The 22,857-nt window shown below is 43.2% G+C and overlaps 1 protein-coding gene across 2 annotated transcripts in view; it reads right to left on the bottom strand.

Annotated features, from left to right (window-relative positions):
* Positions 1-913: 913 nt before the first annotated feature.
* The window catches only part of tmem192 (transmembrane protein 192), a 34,004-nt gene continuing 12,060 nt past the window's right edge, over positions 914-22,857 (bottom strand). For both annotated transcript variants that reach the window (XM_078407151.1, XM_078407159.1), the window contains 5 exons: positions 22,251-22,400; positions 19,014-19,266; positions 9,401-9,532; positions 3,574-3,682; positions 914-1,661 (listed from right to left, as the gene is read on the bottom strand). In XM_078407151.1, coding sequence (XP_078263277.1) covers positions 1,538-1,661; positions 3,574-3,682; positions 9,401-9,532; positions 19,014-19,266; positions 22,251-22,400 — 768 coding nt within the window. In that variant the 3' untranslated portion in view covers positions 914-1,537. The remainder of the gene's footprint in view (positions 1,662-3,573; positions 3,683-9,400; positions 9,533-19,013; positions 19,267-22,250; positions 22,401-22,857) is intronic.

The raw sequence follows: 22,857 nt of genomic DNA, 5'->3' as shown, positions 1-22,857 counted from the left end.
GGAATAACTGTGCATTGTTCCCTGAAGGTGGAATCTCATGTGGATAGGGTGGTGAAGAAGGCGTTTGGTATGCTTGCCTTTATAAATCAGAGCATCGAATATAGAAGTTGGGATGTAATGTTAAAATTGTACAGGGCATTGGTGAGGCCGATTCTGGAGTATGGTGTGCAGTTCTGGTCGCCAAATTATAGGAAGGATGTTGACAAAATGGAAAGGGTACAGAGATTTACTAGAATGTTGCCTGGGTTTCAGCACTTAAGCTACAGAGAGAGGTTGAACAGGTCGGGTCTTTATTCTTTGGAGCGTAGAAGATTGAGGGGGGACTTGATAAAGGTTTTTAAAATTTTAAGAGGGACGGACAGAGTTGACGTGGGTAGGCTTTTCCCTTTGAGAGTGGGGAAGATTCCAACAAGGGGACATAACTTCAGAATTAAGGGACAAAAGTTTAGGGGTAACATGAGGGGTAACTTCTTTACTCAGAGGGTGGTGGCTGTATGGAATGAGCTTCCGGTGGAAGTGGAAAGCAGGCTCGATTTTATTATTTAAGAGTAAATTGGATAGGTATATGGATGGGAGGGGATTGGAGGGTTATGGTCTGAGAGCAGGTAGATGAGACTAGGTCAGAGAAAGTGGTCGGCGTGGACTGGTAGGGCCGAACGGGCCTGTTTCCGTGCTGTAATTGTTATATGGTTATATGGTTATATCATCCTTTAATATCATTTAATTATTTATATAAAAAGAAACCGAGTGGGGTCTTCAAGTTCTTCAATAAGCATCAGTCTATTTCGTTTGTGTTGCGGATGAATGTCAACGAGAATGCCCAGGAATCAGACAGAATCTTATTTCACCACTGAATGACAGGAAATTGAAGAATAACATGTCAAATTCCACAAAACGATTAGAAAGCATTCAGTGAGTTTTATGAATAAATTGTATAATTATTATTAACATTGGTTTGTACAAATCATAGAATGCAAATCAACACGCTGGGACAGTGACTTACAGTAGAGTCAGGTAACAAGAGGTTCATCCAGCTTTGTATTGAAGTGACTAACATATCAGTTGAAATTCAACCAGGGATACTTAGCACAGTTCACGAGCGTAGCTTAACATCCTTAATATCTTCATAGCTTAAGCAACATTTCGTAATGGAAGTCAGTTTTAGAATATACATCTTCAACTCTGTTATAGGTAACGAATGTCAAGATTACAAAAGCAAGGAGGAAAATCTTTACTGGCTCAGGCATGTAATTATTCTAGATTACAGTTCACAACAGACCTTTGACACAGGTTTGGCAAGTTAATTTTGCTGCCTTAATTTTGTCACATGATTGAATGGTACAACAGAAGTTTTAAAAGGGAAAAAATGGAAGCGCTTGCAGCCAACCTTGATTCTCAAAGCCAAACAACACACCTTCAAGCTACTATTTTAACCAATTTCCATTCTAATTCCACATTTGAAATTGTCATTCTGGTGGCAACATTCAAAACACAAATTTCCTTTCTCTCTTTGGCCAGTTTATCAGCTTTCAGAAGTTCAGTCTCGGACTTGTTGAGATATTAAGGCCAGCAGTCTTCTACTTAACTGCACATTGTGCATTTTTAAGTAATCAATAAGGTCCGCTTGCTTTTCCACCAGGTTTTCCAAGTTTGATCCATCACTTAAGAAGAAAAAAAAGGAAAGAATTGTTGTATTTTCATCAGATATTTGTATATACACGCCACTTTCTCAAATCTGTGTTTCCCATCCTTAAAATATTTTTCAAGTGCATCAATTGAAATGTACAGACAGCATGAAATTTATGCAGTTGATCACACATACAACAACAGAATATTTTCCAAGCGGTCTATCTTCAGGACTTTGATTAACAGAAAATCATTATTCACGAACCAGGAGAGCTTCCAGTTCTTAGAGTCATAGAGTGATATAGCGTGGAAACAAGCCCTTCGGACCAACATGTCCCAGCTACACTAGTCCCACCTGCCTGTGTTTGGCCCATATCCCTCCAAACCTGTCCTATCCATGTACTTGTCTGTTTCTTAAACGTTGGGATAGTTCCTGCCTCAACTATCTCCTCAGTCAGCTTGTTCTAATACCCCAACCACCCTGTGTGTAAAAAAGTTACTTATCAGATTCCTATTACAACTTTTCCCCTTCATGTTATACGTATGTCCTCTGGTCCTCGAGTCACCTACTCTGGGCAAGAGACTCTGTGCATCTACCCAATATTCCTCTCATGATTTCATACATCTCAATAAGATCACCCCTCATCCTCCTGCGCTCCAAGGAATAGAGTCCCAGCCTACTCAACCTCCCCCTATAGCTCAGACCGTCTAGTCCTGGCAATATCCTCGTAAATCTTCGCAGTACCCTTTCCAGCTTGACAACATCTTTCCTGTAGCATGGTGCCCAGAACTGAATACAATACTCTAAATGCAGCCGTACCAACATGACCTCCCAACTTCTACAGTCATTAGATTAGATCACCCCAATCTGATTTTTTTTTTTTTACTACTATCTGAAATATTCCCTGGGTCCACTGCAGTCTGGCTAATTTCCTTTACCCAACCAGATAACAGTTCAAGTGACTGGTCTTGCCTTCCAACACCCCAATCAATTTGTGTGGGGAGCAACTTCAGATGCTGGTTTAAACTGATGATAGATGCAAAAAGCTGGAGTAACTCAGCGGGACAGGCCACCCAGTCTAAAGAAGGGTCTCGACCCGAAATGTCACCCATTCCTTCTCTCCAGAGATGGTGTCTGTCCCGCTGAGTTACTCCAGCTTTTTTTGCCTAACCCCAATTAATTTGTTGCACTGTCAAACCTCATGAGGAGTAATTGGGTGTTGGTTGGCAGTGCTAAATGTGCGCATGAGTGCAAGTGGCCAGCTGCCTTCTATTCTGCATGTTTTATTCCACAGTTGTCGATGCAGACAAATGCACAGAGGTCACCGCAATCAGCAGCCAACACCCTAGCACTCAATGCTGGCATTCGGCCATATCGTATCATCTCTTTTCCACTGGATCTCAAGGGGAACTGAATCTGGACAAAGGGGAGCCAAGACAGGTTTCAGCACTTTCTCGTTGCTGAAGTCAGCATAGCTTAACGCTGCACAATGGTAATTTAAAACATGGCATCAGTCATGGTGGGATAACTTCTGGATAAACTTAAGATAACAGAAAAAATAGGAAAACTCTATTTTTAGAAGCCTATAAATTAGAGGTCGCTGTTCAGAGTTAGTTTTGTGGTTTTTTTTTTAAACTGCATATGGAGTGGATTTACTATGAAGATAGACACAAAATGCTGGAGTAACTCAGTGGGACAGATAGCATCTCTGGAGAGAAGGATTGGGTTGAGACCGTTCTGATGACTATGATGCCCTTGATAGTACATGTCACCTAGCTGTGTGTCCGAATATTTTCTGTTTTATCCCCAAATTGAATAAATAGTTGCTCTTCCTCTTTGAAGCAATAACCACAAGTCTGTGTTATTTGAGCAGGGAAAAAAAAACTTTGTCATTGCTGGAAGTGCTAATATTCACAGGTGGTGGTTAAAATAATCGAGACATTCACCTGAAGCCAGTCTCGGACAGAATGTTAGGGCGATTAGGATATCGATGTCTTCCCTCTTCCTCTTGGATATCAGGACATGGTTTCATCGAATTGAACTTTGCGATCTTCACTGTGGGGGAAAAGCGAGTTTATAATTTAGTTTGCTGCATATAAAGGAAATATCATTTATCAATACAACTTGACATTGTACAAAAAAAACAAAAAGTGCTGGAATAACTCCAGGCAGCACTTGTGCAGGGAAAATTAACAGACTATTTTGGATTGGGATGGGAGAAAGCTGAAAAAGGGAGGTGGCGGTGGGAGCCTGGTAAATGATAGATGTAGGAAGGAACTGCAGATGCTGTAGACACAAGATGCTGGAGTAACTCAGCGGGACAGGCAGCATCTCTGGAGAGAAGGAACGGGTGACGTTTCGGGTCGAGAAAACAACCCGTGTGAGGAAGGGCCTCGACCAAAAACGTCACCCGTTCCTTCTCTCCAGAGATGCTGCCTGTCCCACTGAGTTACTCCAGCATCTTGTGTCTATAAATGGTAGGTGCATACATGTGAGGAGGGAGCGATTGGCAGATGGATGGAATAGGTGGCAAAAATGGAGACAAGATGGAGAAAAGGATGTCAGATAAAGGAGAGGAATGGAGGAGTGAAATGTAAAGCTAGAGGAAGGAGAAAGGGAGGGATACAAGGGCAATGTGGGAGTCGGGATGAGAGATGAGTGTACGAAGTAAGGGAAGGGAGCAGTGTGACGGGTAGTCGGAGCTGGTGGGAGAAATGAACACACGCTGGGTCGGGGACATTACTTGAAATTGGAGAATTTAATGTACAGATGCTCCTCGACGTACGATGCTGCGACTTACAATATTTTGACTTTACGTTGGTGCAAAAGCGATACACATTCAGTGGAAACCGTACTTCGAATTTTGAATTGTCATCTTTTCCCGGGCTAGCAGACCTGTCCGCTGCTCAGACTGGCAGTGTCTTACGCGGTACGATACTCTCTCGTAATGCCGGGCAACTACAGCGAGCCGCAGCTCCCAGTCAGCACGATTGGGAGCTGCCACGGCTATGATGTTGGGTAGGTTAGGTGGCTATGATGTTGGGTTGGTTAGGTGGCTATGATGTTGGGTAGGTTAGGTGGCTATGATGTTGGGTAGGTTAGGTGGCTGTGATGTTGGGTAGGTTAGGTGGCTGTGATGTTGGGTAGGTTAGGTGGCTATGATGTTGTGTAGGTTAGGTGGCTGTGATGTTGGGTAGGTTAGGTGTATTAAATGCATTTGGACTTGCGATATTTTCGATTTACGATGGGTTTATCGGAACGTGACCCCATCGTAAGTCGAGGAGCACCTGTGCACACCGTGGGGTTGTAAGCTATCCAAACAGAATACAAGGCAAGTGCTTGGCAAAACGGTCACCTAGTCCATACTTGTTCTCACCAATGTAAAAGAGCGTTAAATGTTTTTGGTGTCTTTCAAAGCAAACTGGAAAAACAGCACCCTATATTCTGCATGGATAGCTTCCAACCCAATGGCATGAACATTAAATTCTCCAATTTCAGGTGATAATGCTCGTATTCCCCCTCTCTTTCCCTTGCCTCTACCACGGTGCACACATTTCTCCCACCATCTTTCTCGATCCTAGTCATCCCGATCCTTTCCCTTCCTTTGTACGCTCATCTCCCGTCCCAAATTCTTATATTTCCCCTTTTTCCACTCCCCCCCTTCCACCTACATCCCTTCTTCGGGCTTTACGTTTCTCTCCTTTTGGTTGAAGTAAGTGACAAAGGTTAGGGGTGAAAAGTAAACAAATGGGTGTCGCACAAGAAATGAAGAAGAGAGAAACGCAACAGACTTAGGAATGTGGGAGGAAATCGAAGCACCTGGAAGAAAGCCCATGCAGTCAGTGAGAACGTGCAAATTCCACACAGGCAGCACCCGAGGTCAGGATTGAACCTGGGCTCTAGCAGGTCTACCAGCTGCGCCACTGTGCAGTCCATTGGCAAATCTTTATGTTGTTTTAAATGCCTCCCTATCCCTCCTTTTTAACTGGTCCATAAACCACACAGGAGGAAAGGTAGTAGAGGGTGGAGAGGATGGATCCACCAGAACAGGTATTTACTTTATCACATGGTCCCAGATCTCCCAAAATTAAAAAAACAATCTATAATTTTAAGATAAAAGTCAATTTAAATGAGATGTAAAATGTGGAAAGTTAGACAAATTTCTCTCAGAACCAAAAATCGGTAATTAGTTGGACAGTGAACTGACTATAGCTGAGAGGCGATTTTAGTGCACCAACACAGATTTATTCAAGATACAGACAGTTCAATTTACAACTGCTGTACAATGTTAGAGAGGGCCAGGCAAACATGTTCTCCTGGTAGATTAGTCTTCCCACTAGTGTGGTAACTATTAGTGAAAATAGCACTATTGAGAGGGCTGTGGACAAAATAGCCAGGGACCACCAGCTTTGGAGGAAAATTGTGCAGCCAATAAATAAACTTAAAAGAAGTTCTTGCAGTGAGGTGCAAGATTGAAAATGGCACGTTATAAACTAATTCAGTCCATCATCAATCACCTCCTGACAGTCTTGTCTATTCCAACTAAGTCAGACAGCACATGTCAGATGCACAACAACTAATGTGGAGCCACGTACTCGATATTTTACATAAAATCACTGATCTGTAGATGAATGGAACTATTTGAAATTTAACAGCTCTTGAAAAACAAGGCAAGCCAGATTTTTTTTTTAAACTGGTTTTTAGTTTCAGAAAAATTCTAAGAAACAACACAGCAAATTTATTGTTCAAATTGAATCATGGAGCATCAGCTAAAATGTGTGGTGACATTAACTAACATGCTCCTAAAATGACAAAAAATTGTACTTAAAAAAAGGTTGAGGATACCAGGCAGATATTTATATTGGTTCAATTTGCTGTCTCATAAAAAGCAAGGTCATAAGAAGTAAACTTGGGTCTGTCTTTTGAAGAACGAGAGATCCACATAATCCAGAGGGTGAACGTATAGCCAAGGAGTCTTTAGTACACCATTTTTTGTCCATTCCTTCATCCTAATTTGTTATGTTTTAATGGCGACTTACCAAGGTATTGAATCTTTCATGTTTGTAATAAATCAAACCTTCAGTTCAGCAATCAAAGCACTTTTTTGGCACTATAGAGTGAAGGTTTGCCTTCACTAAGTGCAAATGTATAAAACCAAATTTAGTAGACCATAGATAGACACAAAATGCTGGCGTAACTCAGCGGGACAGGCAGCATTTCTGGAGAGAAGGAATGGGTGACGCTTCGGGTCGAGACCCTTCTTCAAACTCCAAAGTACACCATACATCTTTGTCTAAATGGATTTAACCCAGCCTCTTCCAGGAGGAAGATGTTATTCCCACAGATCAGAATTTTTATTTTACAGAAATATGTCAAATATGTCAAAAATGTTATGGTGAATATATGTATCCTCGTTTCTTGTCTCACATTCTTTGTCTTTGTTGATGTTGCAAGTGGAGCTGCTGAGATGCAAGAAAAAGTTTAGACTTGATCTGACAATAAAGTATTATCGTATTGTATCGTATAAAATTTGTATTTAAAATTTGTGAAATTCTTAAAATCCAAACATGGATAGAATTAAACTAAGCTACTAGGTGATTGGCCTGGTATTTTTTTTGAGAAATGTTTACACGTTGCCTGTTCTACGTTATCACCTCTGAAGATGAGATTGCAAATTACAGAATTATTTCTTAAAATTGCACTTACCAGTAATTCTAAAAATGATAAAATTATTATGGAATACATCAGAACCTAAATCACATCAAGAGGATCTTGCTGATTGCAAAAGAAAATCACTCCCAAAGACAGTGCATTCAAATTGACAATGTCACTGCTACACAATGGAAAAGAAGGGCTTGTGGTTTTATCAATATCACTGTAACTATTATCAACACCTACAAATTCCAGATGGAAAATAAAAATAGAAACATCAAGCTAATAATTTTTAACACCTGCTCTGTACAAGTACCGACAGTGTGGGGCAAGAAGGAATAAAGCAGTACGTTGCTTAACCAAAAAAAGACACAAAGTGCTGGAGTAACTTGGTAGGTCAGGCAGCATCTCTGAAGAACATGGATATGTGACGTTTGGGGTCGGGACCATTCTTCAGACTGAAGAAACATCCCAGCCCGAAACATCACCAGTCTGTAAAAGGGTCCTGACCTGAAACGTCACCCATCCGCGCGCGTACTCTGGAGATGCTACCTGATTCGCTGAGGTACTCCAGCATGTAAATCAGCATCTGCAGTTTCTTGGGTTCACGTTGAAGAATGGAGATTAAAAAATCAAAGTGCTGGAGTAACACAGTGCCCCAGGCAGCATATTGGGAGGACATGAATGGGAGACATTTCAGGTCGGGACAGATCCATGTCTCCAGAGATGCTGCCCGACCCGCTGAGTTACACCAGCACTTTGTGATTTTTTGTTTTGTACACCAGCATCTGCAGTTCCTTGTGTCTCTAAACAAATAAAGTTCAGGTTTCCATTAGAACAAATACAACTGCAGAGTATTATTAATTTTCTGGTGAGTGGAGAATGTTTGGCTGGAAGATATGGACAAATGAAAAAACAATGTTCCACCTTCTCTTCAAGATTGAATCATGTTAAAACAAAACATTCAACAACATATAGCATTAAACAAGGTTCATGAAATACCCAAATTATTTAGGATATAAATTAATGTAAGTCTTTTAAATTGCAGTATCAGCCAAGCCAAACCTCGCTAACACAAGAAGGGTCTCAATCCGAAACGTTACCCATTCCTTCTCTCCAGAGATGCTGCCTGTCCTGCTGAGTTACTCCAGCATTTTGTGTCTACCCACGCTAACATAAGTTGCCTATCAAAAGCCGGGAGAGAGAGAGAGAGAGAGAGAGAGAGAGGGAGACACAGAGACAGGGGGATTGAACAAGGAGCTAATGTCCCTCATCTGATATGCATGTGCAAGGGTGAATGGAACAATGCAAAATATCTTATCCACACCTGTTCGTGGTGAACTTTCACATGCTAATTCATTACTTTCTGTATCACAAAATGCTGGAGTAACTCAGCAGGTCGGGCAGCATCTTGGAGAGAAGGAATGGGTGACGTTTCGGGTCGAGACCCTTTTTCAGACTGAAGAAGGGTCTCGACCCGAAACGTCACCCATTCCTTCTCTCCAAGATGCTGCCTGAACTGCTGAGTTACTCCAGCATTTTGTGATGCCTTCGATTTGTACCAGCATCTGCAGTTATTATCCTACATTACTTTCTGTATATTTAGTTAGCTGCCTGTCATCCTAAAGACAGATGTGAACACCACTGAATATGACACTAAAGAACGTACAGATACTAAAAATGTACGGTGTTTTTGCGTCGTTTTTGTTTTCTATATCTTTCTAATTTTGAAATTTAAAAAATCCTAGGATGTGTTTTGTTCTTCACATCGTTACAACTGTTGGACCAACTCTAATTTTAACCCTGGGCAGGTCAGTGGATTTAAGATTTTCCTCAAAGCTTTTATACTGGTTTATGAATAGAATACAGGTGCACGGCCCTGGAAGGAGAAAAGGGGGGTTAAAGTGGCAGAAAGAGTAAATGAACGGTAGGTGGGACCTATTCTTTCAAAAGCAACTGCTCTTGGTTTTGATTTCTTTTTAAAAACAGGAAAGGGTGAGGTTTAGGAAGGATGAGAACCATTCATTTGTAAACAGACGTGTCACATCCATCGCAATGCCTATTGTAACTGCTGCTTTGCAAGTACACAGCAGGGAGTCTGGCTGTTTTTTTCCCCCTCACCTGTGTAAATGAAGAGGCACGCTGAAGAAAAGAATAGCTCCACTGTCAGCACTCCAAGAATAAGGTACATCATCAGGCCTTTCAGTTCAAAGGACAGCTGAACGGCAAATATAAGCAGGATACCTACATTTCCTATATATAAAAAAAACATACAGGTTTATCAGTGAACGTTCCTGAGAAGTATCTATCACAATATTCTAATGCGCATAAAAAACTACAGAGTGAACGTAATATTGCATTTTTTGCAAAGTTCGATTTAAAAAAAAAAATTCTGTCCATGAAAATTTACTGAACTAGCCAGTAAAATAAAACACTTCACCTCAAAGGAAATACCTCTTTTTTTTTCCTTTGCCACCCTTCCATTTATGGATCATGGGCTCCTGAACACCAAGAGTCAAGCTGCACTCTCTGAAGGTGGTTGAGGGAAGTAGGGGGGAAAAGGGGTAACTATAGAAACTTGTGCATCGTTTACAGTTGCATTTATGCCAGCCCATTTATGCCAGCCGTTGATTCCCATTGATCCCAATGAATTCCTGACCCCTTCCAAGGCTATGAGTGTTGTATTAGGAAGACCAGTTGGACCCTGTCACCCAGTTAATTGTTGGGAATATGCGTCCATCATCTGCCGTACAAGAAACCGAACAAAATAAAAGCAAAACGCTGGACACATTCAGCCAGTTTTTGCAAAATAAAATGAGTAAGAAGGAACTGCAGATGCTGGTTTACACCGAAGATAGACACAAAATGTTGGAGTAACTCAGTGGGTCAGGCAGACAGAGTCTGAAGAAAGGTCTCGACCCAAAATGTCACCTATTCCTTTTCTCCAAGATGCTGTCTAACCCGCCGAGTTACTCCAGCATTTTGTCTCTATCTTCGGTTTTAACCAGCATCTGCAGTTCCTTCCTGCACATAAATGAAAGGGATGGAAGAAAAGTTGATCTTCTCAGATCCTTCAGTAATAAAAGTAAATCAGATGGTTTGATGGCAAAACCAAAAGATTTCCGCTTCCTTTGCGGATGTTACATCTCTGGTTTTCCAAAATGAGTATTCAGAAAAAACTTTAGGAATGCTGTGGGGCTATAAGTTGTCAACAAAAGTCTTCTGCCATGGGAAGGTAGGACAGAATGCACTGGTGTCGTTCTTGTTAATTAAAGTTGATCCATTGAATAGTCTTTCGACTGTTTGCAAAGGGGGGGGGGGGGGGTGGGATCACAAACAAAGGATTCCAAGAGCAGATCTGATTACAAAATGCAGCAGGGCTGGGAAGAAGCGATGGGGGAAGTTAGAGTATTTCTTCCGGCAACTGCTTGTCCCCCAACTCCTTTCATTTAGCCAAATTTACGAGAGCGCTCCGTAAATTTACGGAGATTTCAAATCCCCCCCCCACCGCTGGAAATCCCCCCAGAAATGTGGCACCTAGGGCGGGTGAGGCGGCCAATTGCAACCTCATTGGGACTTTCTCGCAGATCAGTGGGTCGAATTTGCCCAGGGCTTTGGAACCAGAGCCGGCAGATCTGTTCCCAAAGCCAACTTCTGAGGACAACTTTGCAGACTGGTATCTCGGATCCACGGTTGCATAGGCAAAGCCGTTCCAGTACCGTCGGACTCCTCTCAGAGGCCTTGACCTCTGTTGGTCCAGCAAGACGGATAATCCAGAGAGGCTCCGAGACCAAGGATGCCGAAAAATCACCGGTGGACCTGTACCTATGCATGGATTATCTCTCAAAATTCAATGGGCACCAAATGGGCATCAAAATTCAATGGGCACCAGGCGGCACGGTAGAGTTGCTGCCTTACAGCGAATGCAGCGCCGGAGACTCAGGTTCGATCCTGACTACGGGCGCCGTCTGTACGGAGTTTGTACGTTCTCCCCGTGACCTGCGTGGGTTTTCTCCGAGATCTTCGGTTTCCTCCCACACTTCAAAGACGTACAGGTATGTAGGTTAATTGACTGGGTAAATGTAAAAATTGTCCCTAGTGTGTGTAGGATAGTGTTAATGTGCGCGGACTCTGTGGGCCGAAGGGCCTGTTTCCGCGCTGTATCTCTAAAAATCTAAAAAAAATGAAGAATTGGAATGCAGTTAGGCATCCAAAATGTTCATGCTGATTAGCTCCTTCCAAGAACTCTGAGAACAGTACAAAAAGGTGGAGCTGCACTTGAAGAATTATTTATAGTTTTGGTTACAGACCTTGCTACAGGAAATATACATTTAGCTGGAGAGTGTGCAAAGCAGATTTATGGGAATCGAGGCCTGGATTATAGATAGGGAGAGATTGGGCAGGCTATGACTTTATTGCTTGGAATGTAGGAGACTGAGAGGTGAATTTAAAAGGTGTATAAAATCATGATGTGCATACAAAAGATTACTGCACAGCGTCTTTTTCCCAGGGAAGGGGAAACAAAAACTAGAGGGTATAGGTTTAAGGTGAGAGGGAAAAGATTTGAAGGCGAGGGAAACCTCTATACATAAAGGACGAGCTTGCCAGAGGAAGTGTTTGAGGTTGGTTCAATAATGATATTTATAAGGCATTGGATAGGTAGATGGATAGGAAAGGTTTGGAGTGATATGGGCGAAACGTGGCAAATGGGACTAGATGAGATTTGTAGGAAAGAACTGCAGATGCTGGTGTAAATCGAAGCTAGACACAAAATGCTGGAGTAACTCAGCGGGACAGGCAGCATCTCTGGAGAGAAGGAATGGGTAACGTTTCGGGTCGAGACCTTTCTTCAGACTGATCACGGACAGAGGGGAACATCTTCCAAGTAGACATACCTTGAGGAAATTACGCAGTGGAGTGGACAAAATTTGTAGCAAAGAACTGCAGATGCTGGTTTAAATCGAAGGTAGACACAAAATGCTGGAGTAACTCAAGAGGGACAGGCAGCATCTCTGGAAAGTAGGAATGGGTGACGTTTTAGGTCGAGCCCCTTCTTCAGACTGAACGTTTCGGGCTGAGACCTTTCTTCAGACTAGATAAGATGCTGCATCTTGACTGGCACAGATGCGTTGAGCGGAAAGACCAGTTTCTGTGTCGTGTTACTCCATGACTTGGGCAGCACAGTGGTGCAGCGGTAGAGTTGCTGCCTTACAGCGCCAGAAACCTGGGTTCGATCCTGACTACAGGTGCTGACTGTATGGAGTTTCTACGTTCTCCCTTTGACGGAGTGAGTTTCCTCCGGGTGCTCCGGTTTCTCTTACGCTCCAAAGGAGTGCAGGTTTGTAGGTCAATTGGCTTTGGTAAATTGTAAATTGTCCCTAGTGTGTAGCATAGTGCGAGTGTATGAGGTGATCACTGGTTGGCACGTATTCGGTGTGCCATAGGGCCTGTTTCTTCGCTGTATCTCTAAAGACGTTTCATTTGGGGGCAGATGCGAGGAAATAAGAGCTTGCCATTGACAAAATTGGGGGGGGGGGGAAATACCAGGCGAAAATGGAAACACAAAAGTACAGAGCACAATATGAAGTTAAAAAACACAAGAAAGAATAAAGTACAGTGCATCTAGGAGGTTTTATTTTTTTAAATGTTAAAATTTTAGCTAAATTATAACTTGAGTGTAGTTTATTGGAACCGTCCAAAATATTAACTGGGGTTATATATCAGATGTCATTGCTACGAAAAACTGAGATCTAAAAATAGATAAAATAAGTTATTTTAATGTTTTTTATGGATTGTTTTCACAGGCTGGTGAAGCAGCAAAAAGGAATTTCAGATTAATCACTGCAAGGTGGAAATGGGAATGGATGAGAATTGTTCTTACTTAAGAATGATGGATAGTAAATGGACTCCAAGCAGACATAGAAATAGATCCCCAATTTATAATGGAGTAGTTAGATCTTTGAAATTTTAAAAAGATAGGAACTAAATAGATTAGTCAGATCATTCATATGCAGGCATAGCAGACCAACAGTTCTGTGTTGCGATTTCTATGAACCCATGATAGTTGTGGACCTCTTTCTACAGAGTTTCATATTCTGCCAGTCGCAGATTTACTTCATAACCACCAGGTGGTGGCAAATTCATACTGTTGGCAGAATAGTTGCCAGAGCAGCGTACCTAAGCAATTAACTATTTAATATTAAAAAATGACAGTCTAATAAACATACATATTATCACACCAAACATTTAAACTTCTAGTTGGAAAAATAAATTAAGCTCTGTAGCTCAACTGCAGAGATACAACAGGCCCTTCGGCCCACAAAGTCTGTGCCGACCAGCGATCCCCGCTTACTAGCACCATCCTATACACACTAGGGACGATACACACTTATACCAAGTCAATTAACCTGCATACGTCTTTGGAGTGTGAGAGGATACCGAAGATCTGAGAAAACCCAAGCAGGTCACAGGGGGAACGTACAAACTCCGTAGAGGCAGCACCGTAGTCGGGATCGAACCCGGGTCTCCGGCGCTGCAAGCGCTGTAAGGCAGCAACTCTACTGCTGCGCCACCATAGTTGTAGTTAGAAAGCAGTCTACGGTAGTTGACCTACAATTTAAATTTATTCTTGCTTTGCTTTGATCACGACTATGCTGTGCAGTTGCAAGCAAACCAGGGAAGCCTTAGATGATGACTAGATACAATAAATTGCTAAATCATATTATGTTGCAGAAGCTTAAAAATCAGGAGTGCATTTGAGCTTGGAACTTGCGATTAGAATCAATGGCCAAATTGGTTATGTGGCTAATTTCGGAAGAGTACAGTTAAAAAAAAATGCACAACTTACTCATTAAAACTGCAGGTGGACCAGAAACTCCAATCTAATTCAACAAAAATTCAACACACGGATAACCCAGACTTCAAGACAAACTTGGACATCCCTTAGAATATTCTTTTTGGATGTTCCACTAATGGGAGAGTCTAGGACCAGAGGGCACAGCTTCAGAATAAAAGGAAGTACTTTTAGAAAGCAGACGAGGAGGAATTTCTTTAGTCAGAGGGTTGTGAATGTGTGGAATTCATTGCCAGACGGTTGTGGAGGCCGTAATTGGGTAATTTTAAGGCAGAGATTGACAAATTCTTGATTAGTACGGGTGTCAAGGGTTATGAGAAAAAGACAGGAGAATGGGGTTGAAAGGGAAGATAGATCAGCCATGATTAAATGGCTGAGTAGACTCGAAGGGCCGAATGGCCTACTTCTGCCCCGATGATTATTGAACTTTCCATGTTCTCCAAGGATGCAGCCTGACCCGCTGAGTTATTCTAACAGAGAAGATAGACACCAAATGCTGAAGTAACTCTGCAGAGAAGGAATAGGTGATGTTTTGGGTCGAGACCCTTCCTCAGGCTCAGAATCAGGGGAGAGGAAAATTAGAGGTTTAAAAGGTACGGGACAAATCAGAGCTAGCATCGATGGCCAAGGAAAGGTGCTGCACACAAAAGTCCATTATTGGCAATGGAAGAGGTGAGAGTGAAGGGATACAAACAGCAAAACTAGCACGATGACTCGGGTAGGAGAGGGACGGAGAGAGGGGGAATGCAAGGGTAACTTGAAATTAGAGAAATCAATATTCATACCGCTGGGTTGTAAGCTGCCCAAGCAAAACATGAGGTGCTGTTCCTCCAATATGCGTGTGGCCACGGACAGTGGAACTTTGGGCAGCTTACAGCCCAGCTGCATGAATATTGATTTCTCCAACTTCAAGTAACCCTTCCATTCCTTCTCTCTCTGTCCCCCCCACCCCCCACCCTAGTTCTCTTGCCAATTTCACCGTTTGTATTCCTTCGTTATCACCTTGACCCAAGCCAACAATGGACCATTGTGGGCTCCACCTTTCCCGAGTCATTGATGCTGGCTCAGCGTTGTTATGTACCGTCCCACACCTCCAGAGTCCCCTTCCCCGATTTCAGTCTGATGAAGGGTCTCGATCTGAGATGCTGCTTGACCTGCTGAGTTACTCTAGCAATTTGTGTCTATCTTTGGTGTTTAGAAGGATGAGAGGGGATCTTATAGAGACGTATAAAATTATAAAAGGGCTGGACAAGCTAGATACAGGAAAAATGTTCCCAATGTCGGGGGAGTCCAGAACCAGGGGCCACAGTCTAAGAATACAGGGGAGGCCATTTAAAACTGAGGTGAGAAAGAACTTTTTCCCCAGAGAGTTGTGAATTTGTGGAATTCTCTGCCACAGAGGGCAGTGGAGGCCAATTCTCTGGATGAATTTAAAAGAGAGTTAGAGAGAGCTGTGGGGGCTAGTGGAATCAAGGGATATGGGGAGAAGACAGGCACAAGTTATTGATTGTGGACGATCAGCCATGATCACAATGAATGGCGGTGCTGGCTCGAAGCGCCAAATGGCCTCCTCCTGCACCTATTTTCTATGTTTCTAAACCAGCATGTGCAGTTCCTTCCTACACAAGCTGTTTTGAATGTTTTTTTTGTCTCTTTCATGTTTCTTTGTTTAAGATCTCACTCTCCTATTGCCCTTGTTTTATAACTCATGTCCCTTTTTTTTAAGAACGGAGATGAGGAAAAACTTTTTCCGTCAGAGTTGTAAATCTGTGGAATTCTCTGCCTCAGAAGGCAGTGGAGGCGAATTCTCTGCACGTAACCCTTGCTTTCCCTCTCTCTCCAAAGGTGGAAGAGAGAGGTGTGTGCTTGGCACCCCCTCCCCAGATACTTTCCCCTGCAACCGCAGGAGATGCAACACCTATCCCTTTACCTCCCCCCCTCGACTCCTTCCAAAGACCCCAACACGCTTTTCAGGTGAGGCAGAGGTTCACTTGCACCTCCTCCAACCTCATCTACTGTATCCGCTGTTCCAGGTGTGGACTTCTGTTTAACGGTGAAGACAAGCGCAGGCTCAGCGATCGTTTCACTGAACACCTCGGCTCAGTCCGCCTACACCTCCCTGATCTTCCGGATGCTAAACACTTTAACTCCCCATCCCATTCCCACACTGACCTTTCTGTCCCGGGCCTCCTCCGTTGTCAGAGTGAGGCCCAGCGCAAATTACAGGAACAGCATCTCATATTTCGCTTGGGCAGCTTACACCCCAGCGGTATGAACAGTGACTTCTCTAACTTCAAGTAACCCTTGCTTTCACCCTCTCTCCATCCCTCCCCCTTCCCAGTTCTCTGACCAGTCTTACTGTCTCCAACTACATTTTATCTCTGTTTGCTTTGCTGTCGTTACCTTCTCCTAGCTAACAACGATCTATTCTACAGTCTCCTTGATCTCCATTACCTTTGTCCTATTTTCACATCTTATACTTCCTTATCTATGTATCTCCCACTCCCCTGACATCAGTCTGAAGAAGGGTCTCGACCCGAAACGTCACCCATCCCTCCTATCCAGAGATGTTGCCATGTGGAGGCCAATTCTCTGAATGCATTCAAGAGAGAGCTAGATAGAGCTCTTAATAATAGCGGAGTCAGGGGGTATGGGGAGAAGGCAGGAACTGGGAACTGATTGAGAATGATCAGCCATGATCACATTGAATGGTGGTGCTGGCTCGAAGGGTCGAATGGCCTACTCCTGCACCTATTGTCTACTGTTCACTCTCTCTCCTTCATGCTGTCCTCAAGAGTCTATTCTACAGTTTACCCCCAGTGTTACTTTGGCCTCACTGCAGAGATATTCCCTTTTCCTATCCATCTCCTTCCCCATCTCAACCCTTTCTGCAACTTAGAGTCATAGAGTCAAACAGCGTGGAAATAGGCCCTTCAGCCCAACTTGCCCACACTGGCCAACATGTACCAGCTATACTAATCTCACCTGCCTGCATTTGGCCCATATCACTCCAAACCTATCCTATCCATGTACCTGTCCAACAGTTTCTTAAACATTACGATAGTCCCTGCTTCAACTACCTCCTCTGACATGTCATTCCATACACCCATCTTCCTTTGTGTGAAAAGGTTACCCATCAGATTCCTATTACATTTTTTCCCCTTCCCTTAAACCTATGTCCTCTGGTCCTCGATTCCCCTACTCTGGGCAAGAGATTCTGTGCATCTACCAGATCTATTCCCCTCAAGATTTTATAAACTTCTCTAAGACCCTCCTGCACGCCAAGGAATCGAGTCCCAGCCTACACAACCTCACTCTCAGACCCTCGAGTCCAGGCAACATCCTTGAAAATCTTCTCTGTACCCTTTCCAGCTTGACAATATCTTTCCTATTGCATGGTGCCCAGAACTGAACACAATACTCTAAATGCGGCCTCACCAACTTCTCATACAACTACAACACGACCTTCCAACGTCTGACCTTAATACTCTGACTGATGAAGGCCAATGTGCCAAAAGCCTTTTTGACCACCCTATCTACCTGTGACTCTACCTTCAAGGAACTATGTACCTGCACTCCTGGATTCCTCTGCTCTACAACAACCCCCAGAGCTTTACTGTACACTGCGTAGGTCCTGCCCATGTTAGACTTCCCAAAATGCAACACCCTAACATTTCTCTGTATTAAATCTATATACTAAAACTCTCGTTTGTTTGTTTATTTGTTCCTGAACAACAGCCAAAACTGTACATGATAGCGCACCAATTTTAGGCCCACCTTACCCACCGTCGTCCCTTTGGTGCTAATGGAAGAAGTTTCATTGAAATCGGTGTTATATTTTTAAAGTAATTCACATTTTAAAGTTTAAATCTATCTCCTGGGAGGGAGGGGGGTGGAGGGAGGAAAAGGAGGGGTTGAGGGGGATGGAGTGGGGGGGGGGAAGGGAAAGGGGAGAGGAAGTGGGGAGGGGAAGGGGGAGGGGAGGAGAGGGTGCTGCACCAATGCAGGAGAGGTTTGGGCCCAACTGGTCCACTTAGTCTAGTTCCAATTAAAACTTAAAATCAAATTGCCTTTTTCCTCTTTCCAAGTTCTGATATGGGCCTTAAGCCCAAAGTTTCTCTTACCACAAACGCTGCTGAGCATTTCCAACATTTTCTGATTTTTATTTCAATATTCCATCATCTGCAATTTTGTTTTTAAATCCAACCTTTTAAATGTTTTGATGCATAGTTTATTTTTGATCGAGCTTTAGCAAAAGAATAGAATGTAGATAGCTCTCTCTCGCCATTGCCACATATGGTAGCGCAGCGGTAGAGTTGCTGCTTTACAGCGAATGCAGCGCCGGAGACTCAGGTTCGATCCTGACTACGGGTGCTGCACTGTAAGGAGTTTGTACGTTCTCCCCGTGACCTGCGTGGGTTTTCTCCGAGATCTTCGGTTTCCTCCCACACTCCAAAGACGTACAGGTATGTAGGTTAATTGGCTGGGTAAATGTAAATGTAAAAATTGTCCCTAGGATAGTGTTAATGTACGGGGATCACTGGGCGGCACGGACTTGGAGGGCCGAAAAGGCCTGTTTCCGGCTGTATATATATGATATGATATGATATGCTGGTAACATTAGTGATAATTTTGGCTTGGTTGGCAGTCAAATATGGACAAAAAATTTTCAGCGTTCAGCATTTCCAGACTAGAACCTAACATTTTTCTTTCTGGGTCTGTGGAACAGTGTACAAGATGGTGCCCCTTATTCCCAATGCTACCATGTTCTCGTCCTTTCACAAGATGGTGCCCCTTATTCCAATGCTACCATGTTCTCGGCCTTTCACTAAAGGTTGGTTGAAATCTGTTTTTGTACAATTAGAAATAAATTCTGCTCACCTGTTGAATTAATGAAAAGTGGCAGGTGTTTCAAATGCCTCACGGAACGGTACAGTGCCAGATAGCCCCTGCTTCTGACTTTGGAGTGCTGAGCTTGCAAGTAAAATTCAAAGACAGCATGCAGGATCCAAAGGACAATTTTGGCGATTACTATAATAGTCACAGGTTTGAAAGACCAGAGGACATTTTTGCAAATGTCAGATGATGTCACACATAAAAAACCCAAAGTGAAAGCCAGAGCCACAAAGGCAACCTAGAACAAAGAAGATAAATCGATTATTTTTTTTAAAAAAAGGATATCATCAGCAGTGCCAATTTATCACATCAATGAATCCATATGTTACGTTAGGATCAGATCCTCATCACAGAGCACGTTCATGCATTAGATAGAAACAAGGAACTACAGATGCTGGTTTGTACAAAAGTACATAGAGTGCAGGAGTAACTCAGACTGAAGAAGAGTCATAAGATCATGTGTAGGAAGGAACTGCAGATGCTGGTTTCAACTGAAGATAGCCCGGTACTCTGCAGCTTCGCCCTTGCTCCCCCTCCTCCTAGTCGCAACAGGGACAGAGTCCTTCTGGTCCTCACCTTTCACTCCATCAGCCGTCGCACACAAAATATGGTTCTCCGACATTTTTGCCACTCCCACCACGTCACATTTTCCCATCTCCACCACCCTGGCCGTCCACCGCAACTCCCTGATTTAACATCCCTCCCCACCCAAACAACCCCCTCCCCAGGTACCTTCCCCAGCAACCGCAACACCTGCCCCTACCTCGTCCCTCGACTTTGTCCACGGACCACGACAATCCTTTCAGGTTAGGCAGAGCACCTCCTCCAACCTCATCTACTGTATCTGTTGTTCAAGATCAGCGAGACCAAACGTAAACTGGGCGATCGTTTTGCTGAACACCTTCGCTCAGTCTGCCTGGACCTACCTGATCTCCCGGTTGCTAGACACTTTAATTGTTTAAACCCCTGCATTCCCTCTCTCTCCATCCCTCCCCCACCCAAGTCACGCCAGCTTCTCGTTCTCACCTAGTTACAGCTAACAATGACCATCCCTTTATCAGTTACTTTTTTGAATATCTTTCGTGCATTTGTTCTATATCTCTCAACATCACCGTCTATATCTCTCGTTTCCCTTTCCCGTGACTTTCAGTCTGAAGAAGGGTCTCTACCCGAAACGTCACCCATTCCTTCTCTCCAGAGATTCTGCCTGTCCTGCTGAGTTACTCCAGCCTTATGTGTCTATATAAGATCATAAGTGACACGAACAGAATTAGACCATTCGGCCCATCAAGTCTGCTCCGCCATTCAATCACGACTGATCAATCTCTCCCTCCTAACCCATTCTCCTGCCTTCTTCCCACAACCCGACACCCGTACTGATCAAGAATCTATCTATCTCTGCCTTAAAAATATCCATTGACTTGGCCTCCACAGCTTTCTGTGGAAAAGAATTTCACAGATTCACCACCCTCTGACTAAAGAAATTCCTCCTCATCTCCTTCCTAATGGAACGTCCTTTAATTCTGAGGCTATGACCTCTCGTGCTGGACTCTCCCACTAGTGGAAACATCCTCTCCACATCTACTCTATCCAAACCTTTCACTATTCTGTATGTTTCATTGAGGTCCCCCCTCATCCTTCTAAACTCCAGCGAGTACAGGCCCAGTGCCAACAAACGCTCATCATATGTTAACCCACTCATTCCTGGGATCTTCCTTGTAAACCTCCTCTGGACCCCTTCCAGAGCCAGCACATCCATCCTCAGATATGGCATTCAAAAGTGCACCCGACCCAAAACGTCACCTAATCTTGTTCCCCGGAGATGCTGGTTGATCCACTGAGTTACTCCAGCAATGTGTGTCCTTTTGTGTTCATATGTTGAATGATTTTAGATGCAAAAATCATGCATTACATGGTCTTAAACTTAATGAGTCAAGCTGAAAAAAAAGGTTGAGAGGCACCATTAGAGTGGGACATAATGAGCGCAAGGTCAAAGTGTCCAACAGTGACCAACAATGATGAATGCTTGCTGCCATTTTAGTGGCAAGCATTGATTCATCACAGTGAAAGATTCCACAACTGTTTCAGCCACCATTTTGACTTCAAATGCAACAGAGAAATAAACATCGGCAAGACCAAACGTAGACAGGCGATTGTTTCGCTGAACACCTTGACTCAGTCCGCCTGGGCCTCCCTACCTGATCTCCCCTTTAATTCCCCTTCCCATTCCCACACTGACCTTTCTGTCCTGGGCCTCCTCCACTGTCAGAGTGAGGACAAACACAAATTGGAGGAACAGCACCTCATATTTTGCTTGGGCATCTTACAACCCAGCGGTATCTAACTTCAAGTAACCCTTGCATCCCCTCTCTCTCCGTCCCTCCCCCACCCTAAATGTTGTAGTAGTTTCACTGTCGTCCTGGTGAGTTTCATTGTCTGTAACCCATTTTCACCTAGCCCACAGCTAACAATGGCCTGTTTCCTTTATCATCGTTACCTTTTTGCACATCTCTCATTCATTTGTTCTATATTTCTCTACATCACCGTCTACCTCTCGTTTTCCATTCCCCTAACTCTCAGTCTGAAGAAGGGTCTCCACCTGAAACGTCACCTATTCCTTTTCTCCAGAGATGTGTCTGACCTGCGAAATTACTCCAGCATTTTGTGTCTGTCTTCGGTTTAAACCAGCATCTGCAGTTCCGTCCTACGCATTAAAATATGTTCCAGTTTTTCCCAAAATATTCTTATATTTGAAAAATTGTTCTACAGATCTGAAAGATAATTTCTGTTGCTAACATTCTTTCCAATTCTGTAAATGCCGTTTTCAATGGAAAATAATATTTAACAAAATACTTGATTAAAAAAATTATCATGCAGTCCATTAGCAAATATCTTATAGTACAAAAAGCTGACCTATCCAATTGATCACAATCAAAATTATACTTTATTAGCCAAGTATGTTTTGCAACATAAGAGGAATGTCATTTGCCATACAGTCATACCAATAATAAGCAACAGGGCACACAAAACACATTTTAACATGAACATTCACCACAGTGACTCCTCCGCATTCCTCACTGTGATGGAAGGTGAAAATAATTAAAAACTCAAGTATGGTTGGAAATTCAGGAAGCTCATACCAAATAAGTATTAAAATAGTTTTCTAATGCAGTTCAAATAATGTCTATTTAGAGATATCCATGTAGGAAATCCAACACTCACATGCAGAAATGTTAACAGAATTCCCCACCACACTGTTGGCACACCTTTAAAGTAAGGTCTCACATCACCAACCAAGGCATCAGCATATAGAAGGGGGTGGTCTAGTGGTACATCCTCTTCAACACTTTGAGTCACATCAATGGAAGAATTCTGGCGGAATAGAAACAATGCATGAAGGATCTACGACTCCCAAAACGTATCTTTCATCTGAGAGCAGCATCCGCAAGATGTTTACCTATGCAAGTCAGGCTAATTAGTGTAGCTCTGTTAGCCTGCAATTTTCAGCTCTGCATCCAAAGGCACAAAGGAAACTTTCAGTGGTAAAAAAAAACTTCACATCCTGCCATTCCACATTAAACCTCTCCACACACATCTCACAAGGGACACACAGACACAAAGGAACACAAGTGCATCCATCATGTGTCACATCTGATCAGGGTATGGGTTGCTTCTGAAGTGATGTTAAGAAACATACAGTGTAAGAAAATAACTGCAGGTGCTGGTACAAATCGAAGGTATTTATTCACAAAATGCTGGAGTAACTCAGCAGGTCAGGCAGCATCTCAGCAGAGAAGGAATAGGCGACGTTTCAGGTCTCGACCCGAAA

The sequence above is a fragment of the Rhinoraja longicauda genome, chromosome 1, assembly GCF_053455715.1.
Source record: "Rhinoraja longicauda isolate Sanriku21f chromosome 1, sRhiLon1.1, whole genome shotgun sequence".
Classification (NCBI taxonomy): Eukaryota; Metazoa; Chordata; class Chondrichthyes; order Rajiformes; family Arhynchobatidae; genus Rhinoraja; species Rhinoraja longicauda.
Note: the sequence above shows the minus strand (reverse complement) of the source record. Positions and strands in the feature narration are given on the sequence as shown.